The sequence below is a fragment of the Drosophila eugracilis genome, unplaced genomic scaffold (assembly GCF_018153835.1).
Source record: "Drosophila eugracilis isolate 14026-0451.02 unplaced genomic scaffold, ASM1815383v1 contig_498, whole genome shotgun sequence".
Taxonomy (NCBI): Eukaryota; Metazoa; Arthropoda; class Insecta; order Diptera; family Drosophilidae; genus Drosophila; species Drosophila eugracilis.
The window spans coordinates 1,222,632-1,237,287 of record NW_024573369.1 but is presented as its reverse complement, the minus strand read 5'-3'; the positions used below and the strand labels follow the sequence as shown (position 1 = coordinate 1,237,287).

At 36.7% G+C, this 14,656-nt stretch overlaps 1 protein-coding gene across 2 annotated transcripts in view; it reads left to right on the top strand.

Moving 5' to 3' along the window:
• Positions 1-306: 306 nt before the first annotated feature.
• Positions 307-14,656, top strand: part of LOC108116982 (death-associated protein kinase related) — a 57,119-nt gene continuing 42,769 nt past the window's right edge. The window contains exons 1-2 of one of the 2 annotated variants that reach the window (XM_017229156.2): positions 307-516; positions 833-1,120. In XM_017229156.2, the coding sequence (XP_017084645.1) occupies positions 987-1,120 (134 nt within the window). In that variant the 5' untranslated portion in view covers positions 307-516; positions 833-986. Of the gene's footprint in view, positions 1,121-14,656 lie in introns of both variants that reach the window. The other variant, XM_017229148.2, reaches the window with a different exon arrangement.

Below are 14,656 nucleotides of genomic sequence, written 5' to 3'. Positions count from 1 at the left end.
TCTGCTATTCCGCATTTTCAGTATCTTTTAGTATATTTCTTTATAGAGGTTTTCCCATGAAATAAGAGTTTCGCAATTACGGGAGATAACTATTAAATGTCTTTTTCAGTTTATGCGATAAATAATTTTAGTTTTTTTTTAATTTCTTGCAGGTCTTGCGACTGTTAACATCTATTCGATGTTTAGTGTTAACTCCGGCTTACGTTAACATTCGCGCGTAAGTGTGACCAAATTATGTATTTGCCCGCAAGATTTATTAGTATGTTTCTGCATCGAGGGGATTTGGGCAGTCCACGTCCGGTAACACTTCACGACGCGAGTAATTGAAATTATTGAAATTTAAGTCCGCCAACGAACGGTTCGTGCGCGCTGCTCCGCTGCGAGTTTTACCTCCGTACCTCCGCAAACAAACAACAAAGCAACAAAAACCTGGCCAAAAACTGCGGACTATTATTCCCGTCAAACCTTTTTGCTGAATCGAAGTTGAAGAAGAAGCAGAAGGAGTTCTTCGGAACGGTACTTGACAATACCAAAAATAACAAAAACAACATCAGTAGCAATAGCAGCAACAGCATCACACATACATACACACGCGGGAATTTTTCGGGCCTCTCTTTGCGCGCGTTTGTGTGTGTGCTGCAGTTGCATAGTTTTTGCTTCTTTTATTATTTTTGTTGTTTTTTTGTACTGGAATTTTGTCCATCTCTCTCTCTACTCCATCTTTTGCTCTCTCTCGGTGGAAAAAGAGAGCGCGCGCAACGTTTTCCGCAGAATTATTTTAAGCGTGTGTGTTTTTTATCACTAAACTACAATTTTTTTTGGTTCTGTGCAGTTGAGATTTGAATTTTTACCCCTCCAAATATAAGAAATACAAAAGTTACAAAAAAGGAGAATCAAACGAAGGATTAAATAAATAAAGCCTAAATCGAAAGAAGATTCGATCTTCAAACACACACCACACCACCACCACCACACACACACACAAAATGTTCACCGAAAAGGGAATTTTTCCCATTGGCGACGGACTTTTGGATGTGGACGCCGATCGGCTAAAGGGACTCCTCGTGTCGTGTCACGACATCAACGAGATCTACGAGGTGGAACAGACGCCGTTTGCCAGGTGAGTTTTAGAGTTTTAAGTTTCGCAGTCTTTTTCCCCTTTTCCCTTGCCAAAAAACCAAACCAAAAAAATCAAGAAACAAGTTTCTCGCATCTCCACACAGAGAAAAAATGAACTCGATATGAAATGGAATGGATATTCAAGATCTCTAAAGATTATATCTAAACAAGATTAACAAAAAAAGATCATTTCAAGATCTCTAAAGATTGTTTCTAAACAGAACTATATAATCTGAGATATACCTGTATACTTTTAACTATTTATTCTGTTACCATCCTAACTAGTTCAACTCGCCGAGAAAATGTAATGAAAGTTGGCTAAAAAGTTAAATATTTTTTATAATAACAAGTATTGTTCTTAGTTTGCTTTAATGTAAGGAAAGAGTGTAATGAGTTTTATGGATTTTAATCCAACAAGATTTTTCTTTAAATCTTAATAAAAGTAAAATTTTAATGCGTATATTGCTTAGATTTCTCTGCGTAAGAACCTAAATACTACCTTAGAGTTACAACGTTACCAAGTTTCTTTCTACATATATTTCGTTTGATTTAACATATTTTTTCATTTAAATTAACGTTCTGAATATCATTTTATATCGATATTTTCTTTCTGTGCAAAAGCAGCTGCCAAAAAATAAATAAAAGCGAAATCCCAAAAACACCGAAACAAAGCTAAAAATGTTAAAGAAAGTCAGTCGCAAGTCTGTTTTATTTTTCTGAAAAACTTCTGCGTCTCAAAACTTGTTTTATTTACTTTTTTCTTCTTTCTTGCGAGTTGTTTGTATGTGTGTGAGCTTCTACTCAACATACACACATTGACATGTGAACGGGAGACAAAAAGAGAGTTTTTGTGTGGATAACGGCACAGTGGTTTTGTTATGAAAATCATCAATAGATATATTGAAAAATATGAACTATCTATCTGTACTACTATATAAATATTTTTGTAAATATCTTTGTATACCAAACTCTCGAATTTCTAGTTAAATTCTGGTTGGATTTTGAAAAAATGTTCTCTGAGTACTATGAGTAATATGGCACCAGAGAAAATTGTAAACTTTTCGTATAAGAATCATTTTCTTAAGTATACAAAAATGTATACCACTAGTATTACTATAAATGAAGTTTGCGAGGTTTATTTTCGTCCTATGTATTCTATAAAATAGTTACCAAATAGTAATCTGGCTATGTCAAGTTCCCCAGATGATCGATCTCCTTTACGGACTGTGTATGTATCAAGAGATTTTAGTTTCCTAACATACCTGATTTCGGTTCAAGGGATTTGGGTTTATTATATAGAATTTTAGGTTTGTGCAACCACTGTGCATCTCGTTCTTCTCCTTGTGTTTCTTTGCCTGCTTCCCTCTTCTTCCTCCTCCTCCTCCTCCTTCGCCTGCTTGTCTTCCTCATTCTGCTCTTTTTCTCCCTTTTTTCTCACTCTTTCAAAGAGCAGCTGTTACCGTTTGCTGGCGAACTGACCCTCATGTTCCGTCTCTTTCTAAGTCCCTCGTTCCCTCTTTTTTCTATATCTCTCGAATGCCCTTTGACTACCTTTATATTCAGCTAGATTTGCATATTTTCTTACCCTTTTTCATTATAATTTTGCATTTTTACTTTGCTTTTGCCTCATTAGTTTAGCATTTAATCGTTTCGTTAAAGTTCTTTAGACTCCGCCACCCACAAACGCCCCTTTTTCACCCCCTCACGAAGGTCGTTTGCTTTCGAACGCCACTGTTTCGTACTTCTATGGGGCCCCATCTATCATTCTAGTCCACCGTTCTGTTTGATAAGCTTCGCGTTATCAACACAAAATACAAAAAAAGAAAAATTAATAATAAAACTTAAATCCCAATCGCGACGTTTTCGAGTTTCGTAAGCAGGCAGTCGCATGAAATTCAATTTTTCTGTCATCGATTGTGGTTCCCAAACCGTAATTCTTATCAGAGAGCCCAAAGTATCCCCAAAGTGTTGGTTGTAAAATCCCCATGGAAATCATATATATTTCATTAGGAAATACTTAAGAAAAGTAGTTTAGGAGGGCGCTAATTGATATCTTTAGTTGATTTGATTATATTCGTAGACTTATGGTCCTAAAAATATCATTATCAAATCATATGACTCCGAAATATAAATATTAGGTTCTTAATTACGAAACAAGAGAGAAATACGATCCCAAACTGTTAACTGTTACTTTTGAAATTAGGTGTTTGCTAAAAATTTAATGGATTCAAATTTGTTATAATAAATTCAACTTTCTCGTAAATGTTTTGCTATATTATATGCTGTTGATCACTTAAAACGCTGCAAATTTCTCTATTTTATAACAGATTTGCTAGCTTGAATGTTGAGTGTTTCTATATTATAATTATAAATAAGTTATATAAGTTAAATTTGAAGTTATTTTGACTATATATCTTATAATTTTCTGTGTTGCCCTTGTCTTATGTTCTTTCCCCTAACTTATTCCATGTTTTTCAATATAACTCCTTTGGAATTTCGAAGCCAAAAAATTGCCTTATGTAGCAGTTAAGGTTCTCCGCCGCAGACGGGTTATTTTTCCTTGGTAATACTCATTTTTTTGTTAGCCATTTCGAGTCGGTTTCTCATGCTTCTCTGGTTCCGCATTCGCTCAATAAAGCCAACTTGTTGCTGCGTTTGCTTTCGTTTCACGTTTTGTCTTGACTTTGTTTTAATTTATTTATTTTTTTGGTTCGTTTGCTTTATCAACGCATAATTTTGGAGCGTTTTGGCCCAAGAAATATGCGTTCTGTGGAGCTTATTTTGTTTATTATCAGTCGCAAAACAGATAAGGAAAATCAGGTGAGGGAAGTGAGTTAATGGAGGGAAGTTCTGTTTTTTTTTTCTCTTTGTACTATATAATTCTTATGCAGTGTGCGATAAATAATATTTTTTGTTTTGCCAGCAGAAAATCTTCCACAGAAAAGGGATTTAGTGGGGAAATGGTGCAAATATTATTACTTAAAGTTCTACTGCAATATAAAACAAATAGATAATGAGCTTTGTATTTATTTTGGCAGATTTAACATTAAATTGTAGCTAGATGGCATAGAAAATATGAATATTATTTTAGCCCCCTTTTAGACCCCCTAAACCGTCAATAGAAACTATTTAAAGCGCATTTAAATTAACCCCCTTCCGATGTCACAATAAATTTCGCCCCAAAAAAGTTTAACCCTAATGACCAGTGAATTAAAAAAAAAAAAAAAGGAAGGAAAGAAAAAACCTGCCAAAATGGAAACATTTGACAATTGCAAGCCGTCAATCAATTTTTAGGGGCAAAGATTTCTGCACAAGCCGGAATGCCAAAAAATGTTGGCCAATTGGGCGACGCACATACATATACTCGTACACTATTATTATTATTATTTCTTATAACTTTTGAGCTGTGCATAATTGGACTTGGATGGATGGGATGATATATGGAAAAAGATACAAACAAAAAATAAAACTATGTATGTTGGTGTTGCTGCTGGCTTATGGCCCAATTTATATGTTAAGAGAAAAAATGACAAAAATCGAAGAAAAAGAAATACAAATTGACAGCGAGACAAATGAAGTTGTGGACACCGGAGTTTGAGATTTGGTTGCTGGTATTTCAGTTGTCTTTTGGCCGTGTTTGGCTGTTTTTAGCCGTTTCAGCTGTTTCGGCTGTTGTGGCTGTTGTGGCTGCCACAAGACTTCACAAAGCCCACTTGACTTCAGCATTGGCACATTGTCCAGTTTTTTCGTGGCTCAAAGTTTGGCCTTTCAATTGGAAATTAGGACGCATTTTGTGGGCAGCAGCAGCAACAGCAACAGCAACAGCAGCGCGGCAGTCAGTCGAACGCTTGCATAATGGAAATTTTATTCCATTTTTTGTGCAAAAATATTATACATACATATAGCTATTTGGCAGAGACTGCGAATCAATAATGAATAACAATAATTACAAATCAATTGAAGTTTGCACACGACGAAAGTAACACCTTTTGGGAGGTCTTTATTTATGTTGGATTGAGGTTTGAGGATATATTTGTGCAGATATTATATACATTTGTCTATTTGACAAATATTAAATGATGTTTTTTTTTAAGCAATCAATAGATATTTGTCAAGTGATGGAGTGTTTCAAATATCATTTATGGAAAAGTACAAATTTTGCTAAATTTACAAAGAAGAAAAGACATCAGAAAAGCCTGCCAAATGCTGCGCAGACTTTCCCACTTAGAAACGAATTTTCCCTTAATGGTTTTCTACCTTAGGTAGACCTAACATAACCTCAATGAGTGTGACTGACGTCACAGGAAAACCAACCCCCAGAATCCCACGGAAAACAGCAAAACCAAGGGGGGGATAATAATGGTAAGGTGGTGGAGAAAGAAGGCCGCCCGTCCGCCCACACAGAAATAAATATACATACCCAAACCAGCTGATAGATGACTTTGGGTTCATTTTCAGTTTGAGTGCCTGGGTTTTTCTGCCGGACTCAAAAACACATTTGTGCGTGGGCGAGGTTCAGGCCCTAGGAAAATCAAATATATAAAAGCCTATTATAACCACCCTGTTCCTGCAGCACAACCAACCATCATTTCATTCTCCACTCCGCCACTGCCACTCTTTGACAAAAGTCTAAGTTTTGGGGTAATCTTAGAGGCGCTGTGCTGCGCCTAAGGGGAATATATCGATCATATATTAGGGGATTGGGTAGGGTTTTATAGGGTGTACAGGATGTGCCTATCTGGGCATCTTTGTCTCCCTTAATGTTCTCGAGGACCCATTGACAAAGTCAACAAGATTCGAGATTTCCCATTGTTTTTACAGGCGCAATCGATTTTGTCACCATTTGGGTAAGGAGACAAGATATAAGGGTAGTTGGGGGAAACTGTTCTTAGGGGGAAAGAGAGATGCAGTGCTGGTTTAAGTTTAAAATAGTATGTGGTTGGTAATGGAAAATCATATATATTTATAATGAAAAATATAATTCCTGGTATTAATCAGAGTTATCGCAAGGCTTCTCGTTAAGTTTTCTTTTTCTGCATTCCAATAAAAATATTACAACAGACCTTTCTATATCTCAACAAATATAAAAAAGCTTCATTTAGTTGAGACTTTCACATTTGTTTATCTGCATTTTGGGGTTTGTGTGTTTAATGCATTTGTTTATTTGACTGAAAGAAACGCATTAAAATTCAACTTTAACTGCCCGATGCCCACCCACATTAACCCATTTGGGGCCGTTGCTCCTGGTTTTTCTGTTCGTTTGTTTATTTGCAAATTAATTTTTCAAATTGCCATTTTGGCTAATTAACCGAAACCAAGTTGAGACGCCCACGCTGCCAATAATTTATTGCCTCGTATTGATACAGTTTTGATTATATCTTTTATATGGGCTGCGTATAAAGACGAGAGAAAGAGCTCCCTAAAACTGTCGATGATGAGTTCATTTTAATTGAGTTTTTCAATATGCCCCGGCTGAGTGGTTTATGCTAAGTTCTTGTCGTGGGATTGGGGGGGGAGTGTCAGTCAACAGTCAGCGGTCAAAATGAAAATGTTGGGGTAGTAGCTTACTGGGAATGCGACCTTGAATGTGGTTGTGGTGATGGTGGTCTATATATAGGAATGATGGAAACTCCTTTGCAGGAAAATGTCAGCGGGACATGGAATCGCATCATTTCGATGAGAATCAACTTTCTTTCGGCTATAAATTTCCATGGAAATGATTCTTAAGCATGTTAAATAAACATAATGTGGATGTGCGATTGATTTTAAGATAATTAGTCCAATTTTCCATTTGCTTAGGCAATAAATAACATTGCATTTTCCAAGTTTCATACATCTTGTATCACTTTTTTATTTAATCACTTTCCTTTGTGAAAATATCAAACAATAACAAAAGTTCGCCCGCTTCAGGAAGCGAAAAACACGGAGAAGAAGAAAAAATATAATAACATCAACACTTTTGCCTTCAAACACGAGAAAAAATGTTTTCTTCAGATAATTAACGCGTTGACAACACCAAGAAAAACAATTGAAGACTGAAGATAATAAAAGCCAAGTGAGAAGACAAGAAAGCCGGAGCTAGATATGTAGAAAGAGACACGAGTAATCGTCAGCAAAGCTTGAAGAAAGTGCAATCAACATATTTTCTTTTGTTACAGGGTAGACTAACTAAACTAAACCATTGAATGTTGAAAGAGTTTTCATATATATATAGTTAAGAGTTTGCTTCTTTCAATACAAAAACTAATAATATAGCTAGCTTTGGAGTCTGTACTGTACCACAGTGAAAAGCAGGGTAAAACAAAAGCAGCTTATCAAAAGAAATGCCAGAAAGTATTGTAAACATTTCCTTCTTGTCAACAGAAATTTCCACTGGGTGGGAAAATACAAGGGGATGTTAACTTAAAACCTACTCCAAAAAAGAAAAAAGAAACTATCACCGAAAAGTCAACAATAAAAATTGATGACAAAACATAAAACTAGAAGTAGAAATGTTCTATGGCCAAAGTGAAATGTCTGGCCAGTACGTACATCCCTTTCCCCAAAAAAATAAATAAATCGTGTTGTCGGCAACCCTGGACATTGACATTAAATAAATGGAAATAGATTGCAACCCTTGGTTTTGTGGAAATGGAAAACCACCTACACTCACCCCAACGCCCCTTCGATATTTGTTTTTCGGATCTTTTCGACTACTATAGTGCACTGCAAGAAATGGAAAGTGTATCTTTTTATTAATTTTTATATATTTATTATAAATTTTTATAGTTTTATACTGCAATTGCTTATTGCTTAGAGAATTTCTATGAAAATAGATTACTAGACTAGATTGTATTCTATATAGAAATAACGATAAGTGATCCATTATAATTTTCTCTCAATGTGGCATGTGTGTGTCTTCTTCTTCCACTTGCCTGCTGCATTGAACTTTAATTGCTCTCATAAAACCGCCCCCTACCACCCACCGCCTCTGGTTGTTCTTCCCTTTTGTTGATAAAGCTGCAGCTGCATTTAATGAGGTTTTTGGCTGTCATTTCGACAGAGGGGATGGGCCATCGGAGGGGGATGGTTGCCAAGGGGGAGGTGTAGAACGAGGAGGAGGAGGTGGGGCAGGGTCATTGACAGGGTGACTAAGTCATGCTGACAGCTTAATGTGAACTATGGCCAAATGTCACGACAATTTGCCGAAAGGTAAACAAAAAGGGGAGATCATCGCACGAGGGGTGGATATGTAGGCCTTAATGGTAAGCCACAAAGGCCATAAAATTAATAGTTAATGCAATTTAACCAAAAAAAAACAAGAGGAAACGCTATAGTCGAGTGCCGCGACTATAAGATACCCGTTACTGTTTTACACAACTTTAAAATATTAATTTTGCTAGTGGAAATTCACAAGGCGCCACCTATTGTCAGAGGAAGTATGTTGAGTATGCTTATAGTGACGTCACTGCCCATGTGGAGCCTTATAACCTTAATTTCTTCATAAATAGCGAAAAAATGTTCCGATTTGAAAAATCTTTTGTAAATCGATAGATATTAACAGAAATAAGTTACAAAAGGTCAAACGAAGGCATTCATAATAATATTATAGACTCCACAGTTTTCCGCGGTTTGTGGGCGTTAGAGTGGGCGTGGCCGGAAGGAACTTCGTGGCAAGTTGCAAAGGCATCTCTTAAATACGTGTTCCTAAGTAAAATTGTGTAGCTTTTATAGTTTTCGAGATTTTTGCATTTTTGGTTTTTCGGGTTTTGTGGGCGTTAGAGTGGGCGTGGCGTGATCGGAAAAAAACAATTCGCATTGGGAGCATCATAGAAACATACATGCTTGATCCGAACTTTCTATCTCTTATAGTTACCGAGATATCAGCTTTTCTAGAAAATCCGAAAACGGTCTTTTGAGCCTTGTGGGCGTATGGGTGGGTGTGGCCGGATAGTAGTACCACTATAAGATGCGCTGTCATCTAAAGATTATACTTTCTGAAATTCAACTTTCTATCTGCAATAGTTCCTGAGATTTCAGCAATTTCAGTTTTTTGCGATTTGTGGGCGTTAGAGTGGGCGTGGCAGGATGCTGTAATAAACTTGCGCTGTCCCGGGACCTCAAGAATCTTCATGCTTAATCTCAGCTTTGTATCTGCTATAGTTCCTGAGATCTCAGCGTTCATACGGACGGACGGACGGACGGACGGACGGACGGACGGACGGACGGACGGACGGACGGACGGACGGACGGACGGACGGACGGACGGACGGACAGACGGACATGGCTCAATCGACTTCGCTATTGATCCTGATCAAGAATATATATACTTTATAGGGTCGCAAAAGCTTCCTTCTATCTGTTACATACTTTTCAACGAATCTAGTATACCCTTTTACTCTACGAGTAACGGGTATAAAAATTGTTGAATTTTTTCGATAAGGGGTCAAATTTTTCTAAAAATGTCCAAAAATCAAGATTTTTATCTGTGAATGCAGTTTTCATGGAAATTTTAACAAGGTATCACATCCCAATTATTATTGGCTTGGTTATGAAGAAAATACTGTCATTGTAGGAGGAAAATGAGGAAAACCCTAAACTAGCATTTTCGATAGGGAAAGGGTACTATCATTAAATTTTGCTAAAAATGCCAAAAATTTGACTTCTTCAACTTTGAATGCAGATTTGTTAGGAATAAGAAAACAAACTCACGGAGGTGCTACATTTCATATTCGTACCATTATTGGCTTACTTATGGGCAGAAAACTACCATTTTTTGGCGCAAATTGGGGGCAAACCCAAATAACAAAATCTCAGATCAAAGTTATTGACTGATTTGTACTCCTGTTGAACTAGCCTTTGGGAGGAACCATTCAAATGTCAAGGACACAGCTATGGAACTTATTTTTTCCAACGCTTCCTTTTTGGCTAATGACTTGGTTTGCTTTGTGGACAGAGCTTGGTTATTATCTTTTGTTAGTTGGCTTTCGGCTTCAGTTGCTTTGTTATTGAGCAATTTTTTAGGCAATTTTTCGATTTCCATTTCCGCTTGACGCGCTGTTAGATGGCCTTTTAACCTTTTGGCTATGAATTCTTTTTTAACCCTCTTTTTTTTTTTGCGTTTTGTGTGTACGATTTTTAACTGCCTTTTTGTGGTTAGTTGACTTCGGACAAGGCCAAAAGCTAAGCGAACGAGTTCGAAATCAATGTGCAGTGACCTTGACAGAGGGGGCACCCCTGCCCCACACCCATCCCCCCCATCAAGTGAACGGAAGTTCTTGCAAATTTTTATTTTAATTTATATATCTATTTTTTTTTTTTTTAGTTCATTGCAAAACATTTTGTGCCTTCAGGTCTGGTGATTACAGCACTTTTTTTTTTTCGTAATATTTATATGGTTCAGTGGAATTTTATCTTGTTAAACAAATAACATACCTTGGATGGGTGGTTTTTGGGTGGTGAGTGGGCGGCTGGCTGGCTGGCTGGTGTTTAGCCCCCCATACTATCTACCCCTTTTTGTGTCTTCTTCTCTCTGGAAAAGATAAGATAATAAAATGCGACTCGGCAACGAGAGACATTTTTCGAATGATTTTTCTGTGATTAGTCGGTGCAGAGGGAAAAATGTTGTAGAACTAGAAAATATTTAAATAAATAAATAGTTTTATTAAAAGTAAAATAAATAATAGAAATAGGGAATCAGGAAGATTATAATTATTATATATAATTACTTTAATAAACTTGAATAAATCAAAAAATTATATGAATATATATCTAGGTAAAGCCTTTTAAGAACATATTTATAATGCCTGTTTTCTTTCTCTGCATATTCCGTGCTTATATTTCTGTTCTACATTTCCATGATCCCCCTGCACTTGAGTCGCATTTTCACGTACAAAGCCCGTGCCTGCCCATTTTCCCGCTGCCACGGAACCTTCGCCCTCCGCCTTCTCGCGTTACCATGGGCTCACAATTCCTAATTCTTCGGCTCAATGACGCATTTCATTTGAGGGGGGAGAAAAACAATTTTGTTCTTGTCTTTATTATTATTTTTTTTTTCCTTCTTTCTTTATTTGTGGCATGGCAAATACAAAAAGCCATGGCCTGTTGACATTGACATGGCCATGGGCAACAAAAGGAGTCATTTTTTGGCTTTATTATTATTTTTGCCTTTTCGGCGGGGCGAGGGCGGAGGACTGTTGTCGAGAAAGGAACAAAAGTTGTCAGTGGATTCAGTTTGAAAAGTTCAAAAGTGAAGGGAACTCTTGGCTGTTTGTATTCTTTTGTCTGACAAATGGAACTGACTCACATTGGTACTTGAAAAACAAGGGGAAAATGCCAAAATATACAGGCAGATCATTAGGAAAATCAATACTTTCAGGTTTTTAAGAGTTAATTGTAGGGATTGGCTTAGATGAATGTTATAATGAGTCGTTTTAAGCAGAGATTCTTAACTCAGTTTTTATAATAAATCAAAAATTTGTGTTAAAATTTCCAGTTTTTAAGCACTTTCAGCAGAACTAGTTCAGTTTGTTGACTGACTGGCCAGCCAGCAGATGATGCAAGTTGTTTCGTGTGGTGTTATTCAATCGCCGACAACAAAGTTGTGTTGCGCTTGAGAAAACAAATTTCCATATGACTATGACGGCGGGCAGGGACTTTGGCCCGAACGGGCGGGTACTTAAGGGCTCAACAATATCTCTCCTCTGTTTTAGCATCCAGTTGGGTTCCAGTCAGAAGAAGAGGCATAACAACTGATAACAGTCGATGATAGGAACGAACGAACGAACGAACGAACGAGCTAGCTAGCAAACGGGGATGATAATGAAATTTCCAATTTGACATTGGCTTGATCGAGGAAAAACTACGAAACTAATCAAGCGATTAATCGATCAATCAACTGACACTGAAATTAATGAGCCGCGCACACACGAATGGAAAAAAAAGACCGATATATATATATATATATATTCTATATTATTCTACTATATAGAGTTCAATTCCGAAATTGGCCAGGCACAAAGGTGACAATGAGGCGGGCTTTTAATTTAAAAGCAAGCGAAATGCAATGATGATGACGCATGGTGGCGGTGGCGGCGACGGGGAGAACACTAACATTTCCGCTGAATTAATTATAACTGGAAAAAAAAACAAAAACAAAAACAAAATAATGGGAAGCTGACTGAAAATGCAATCGAATGACTAACCAAAACAAAAAGCAAAACAAAACTAAATCCCGGCACAAGTGCAATGCCAAAATGGCATTGGGCCAAGCTCTGGCAATAAAAAAAAAAAGAAGAGAACAAAAAAAAAAAAAAAAAACGATATATCAAAAGAAATAGAAACTGAACCTCGAAAAAGAAATCTGAAATAGAATTGGAAGCCAGCAAAGAGCGAAAAACCAAGTTTATGGTCAAGTTGTAACCTTACATTTGGCATTCATTTCGGTTTCGATTTTTCTGCCCATTTCTGTTTTCACCCATTGAATACATTTTCCCTTTCCTTGCAGGGAAAACTGTACCCATTTGCTGATATCTAATCGATGGTCAGGGCAATTAGTCTCTGCTTATCGCTGTGCCGATAAAAACGCTCCCTGATAATAATAAAAATAATAACAATTCGTAAAATGTGTTGTATAGTACTTCGAAAAGGTTCCCTAGCACATTTCTGCAGTTTACTCTGCTCTTGATTTTGCTGGACGATAAGGGCTAGATAGAAGTGTAAGGGCTATGTGATAAGATGTAAGTTGGGAGTTCTAGAAAATAATATTAGTTCAGGTGGCTGTGATATAAGCAGAAAAGAATTATATAAGTATTCTTAGGTTTTAAGACATTAAATTGAGAAAGCAATTAAACTCAAATTAGTTGCCTTTAAATTGGTTAAGCCAAAACCTTTTAAACGAAGGTTTTTAAGAGTTTCCCACAATAGAACCGCTTAAACTTGTTAATGGCAGCTGTTCTTATCACAAAAACAATTCCAATAAAGACAACTTAAGCTTGGCCCTACCCAAAAACTGCCAACTACTAACTGCTAACCACAAAAGTGATGACTAACTTAAAAATGCTAACGGTGCAATCTGGCGACAAAATTTCCGCACTTCACGCTCGAAAAATAACAACAACAACAAAAACAATATGAAAAAGCAGCCAAAGCCAATTTACCGTTGCATCAGAAGCGGCTAACAGCAACAGCAACAGCAACAGCAATAACAAAAACAAAAGCCTGGCAAATGAAATTGTCTAATTGCCGAAGCAACAGGGCAGCAAGTTTTTGGACAAAGCGGCAATGCGGCGTATGCGCAACATTTTTGCCCAAGCAATGAAAACATTTTACGTGATTTGCGTATACAATTGCCAAAAACAAAGAAAACTGCTGCTGCACTTCAAAAAATAAAGAGTGAATCAAAATAAAACCCATGTGAAAAGCCAAAATGAAGAAAAATGTTTTGGGAATTCGTAACGCGTAATGTGAATCGTTTGCTTTTCGGTTGGCTCATTCGTTTTGGTCAAAAAAAGGGGTTTTGAGAAGAGGGTTTTGGGGGGGTAACAAGAGGGCCGAAAGGAAGCAGATAAAGAGGCAATTTTGTTGTTATTTTACCATATTTTTGTTGTTATTTTTTCATATTACTGTGTTGACTCGCAAAAAAAAGAGGTAAATAAACTTCTTATTACTTGTTGGCCATGTCTTTCTCTACCCTTCCCCTGTTTGGTTGTTTGTTACCAACTTTTTCCTGCCACCCACCCCCTTTCTTAAGCTCTTTCAGCTCCGTTCTTATGACTTGTTTTTGATACTCTAAGAAAGGGTATTCGAATTTAATTGGAAATGATTTATGAAAAAGTTTATGATGTGTGAATTTGCATAAATTTGTTTTGCTTTTTTAATTTAATTTCATTAAAGAATAGATTTAATTTATGATAACCACAAGAGTATATAGACTTCAATCTGGCCAATGTTAGCTTCCCTTCTTGTTTGTTATAATTTTCGTATGTTTATGTTAATTTTTCGCTTAACAACAAAACACAAAACAAAAATTGTTGGCGAAAAAAAACGTGACATCGTTTTTGGGGACTTCAAAATTGGTTTGCTGTCTTGTTGAAGGCTTTAACCCATGCTGACCCTGCTGCCTCTCTTTCTCTGTCTCCTTCTCCGTCTTTGTCTCCCTTTCTTCCACTCACTCACCTTTTGCCTTGTGTGTTTCCACACAACGAAAATGGCAACAATATTTTTCTTTTTTTTTAACCATTTTTTCTTTTTGGTTTTTTTTAGTTTTTTTTGGTTTACCGCTTCGGGGGCTTGACAAATTTGAAATTTTAATTTTTAACGGTTTTCATTTCAAGTTTTCGGGGGTTTTTTTTCATGGCAAATTGTGGCTGCAATTGCTTCACATGCGAATCGTGTTTCGGTTAAGGTACTTCGGTTTAGTACTCATTTAATTTGGTAGGTTGGCTGGTTTTTCATTTTGTGTTATTTAGGGTGTTATTTAGGGGACTCTTTCGATTTAAAAGCAATGGGGAAATTTTCCCATCATTTAATATTTAACTTGTTTCGATTATCTAATACT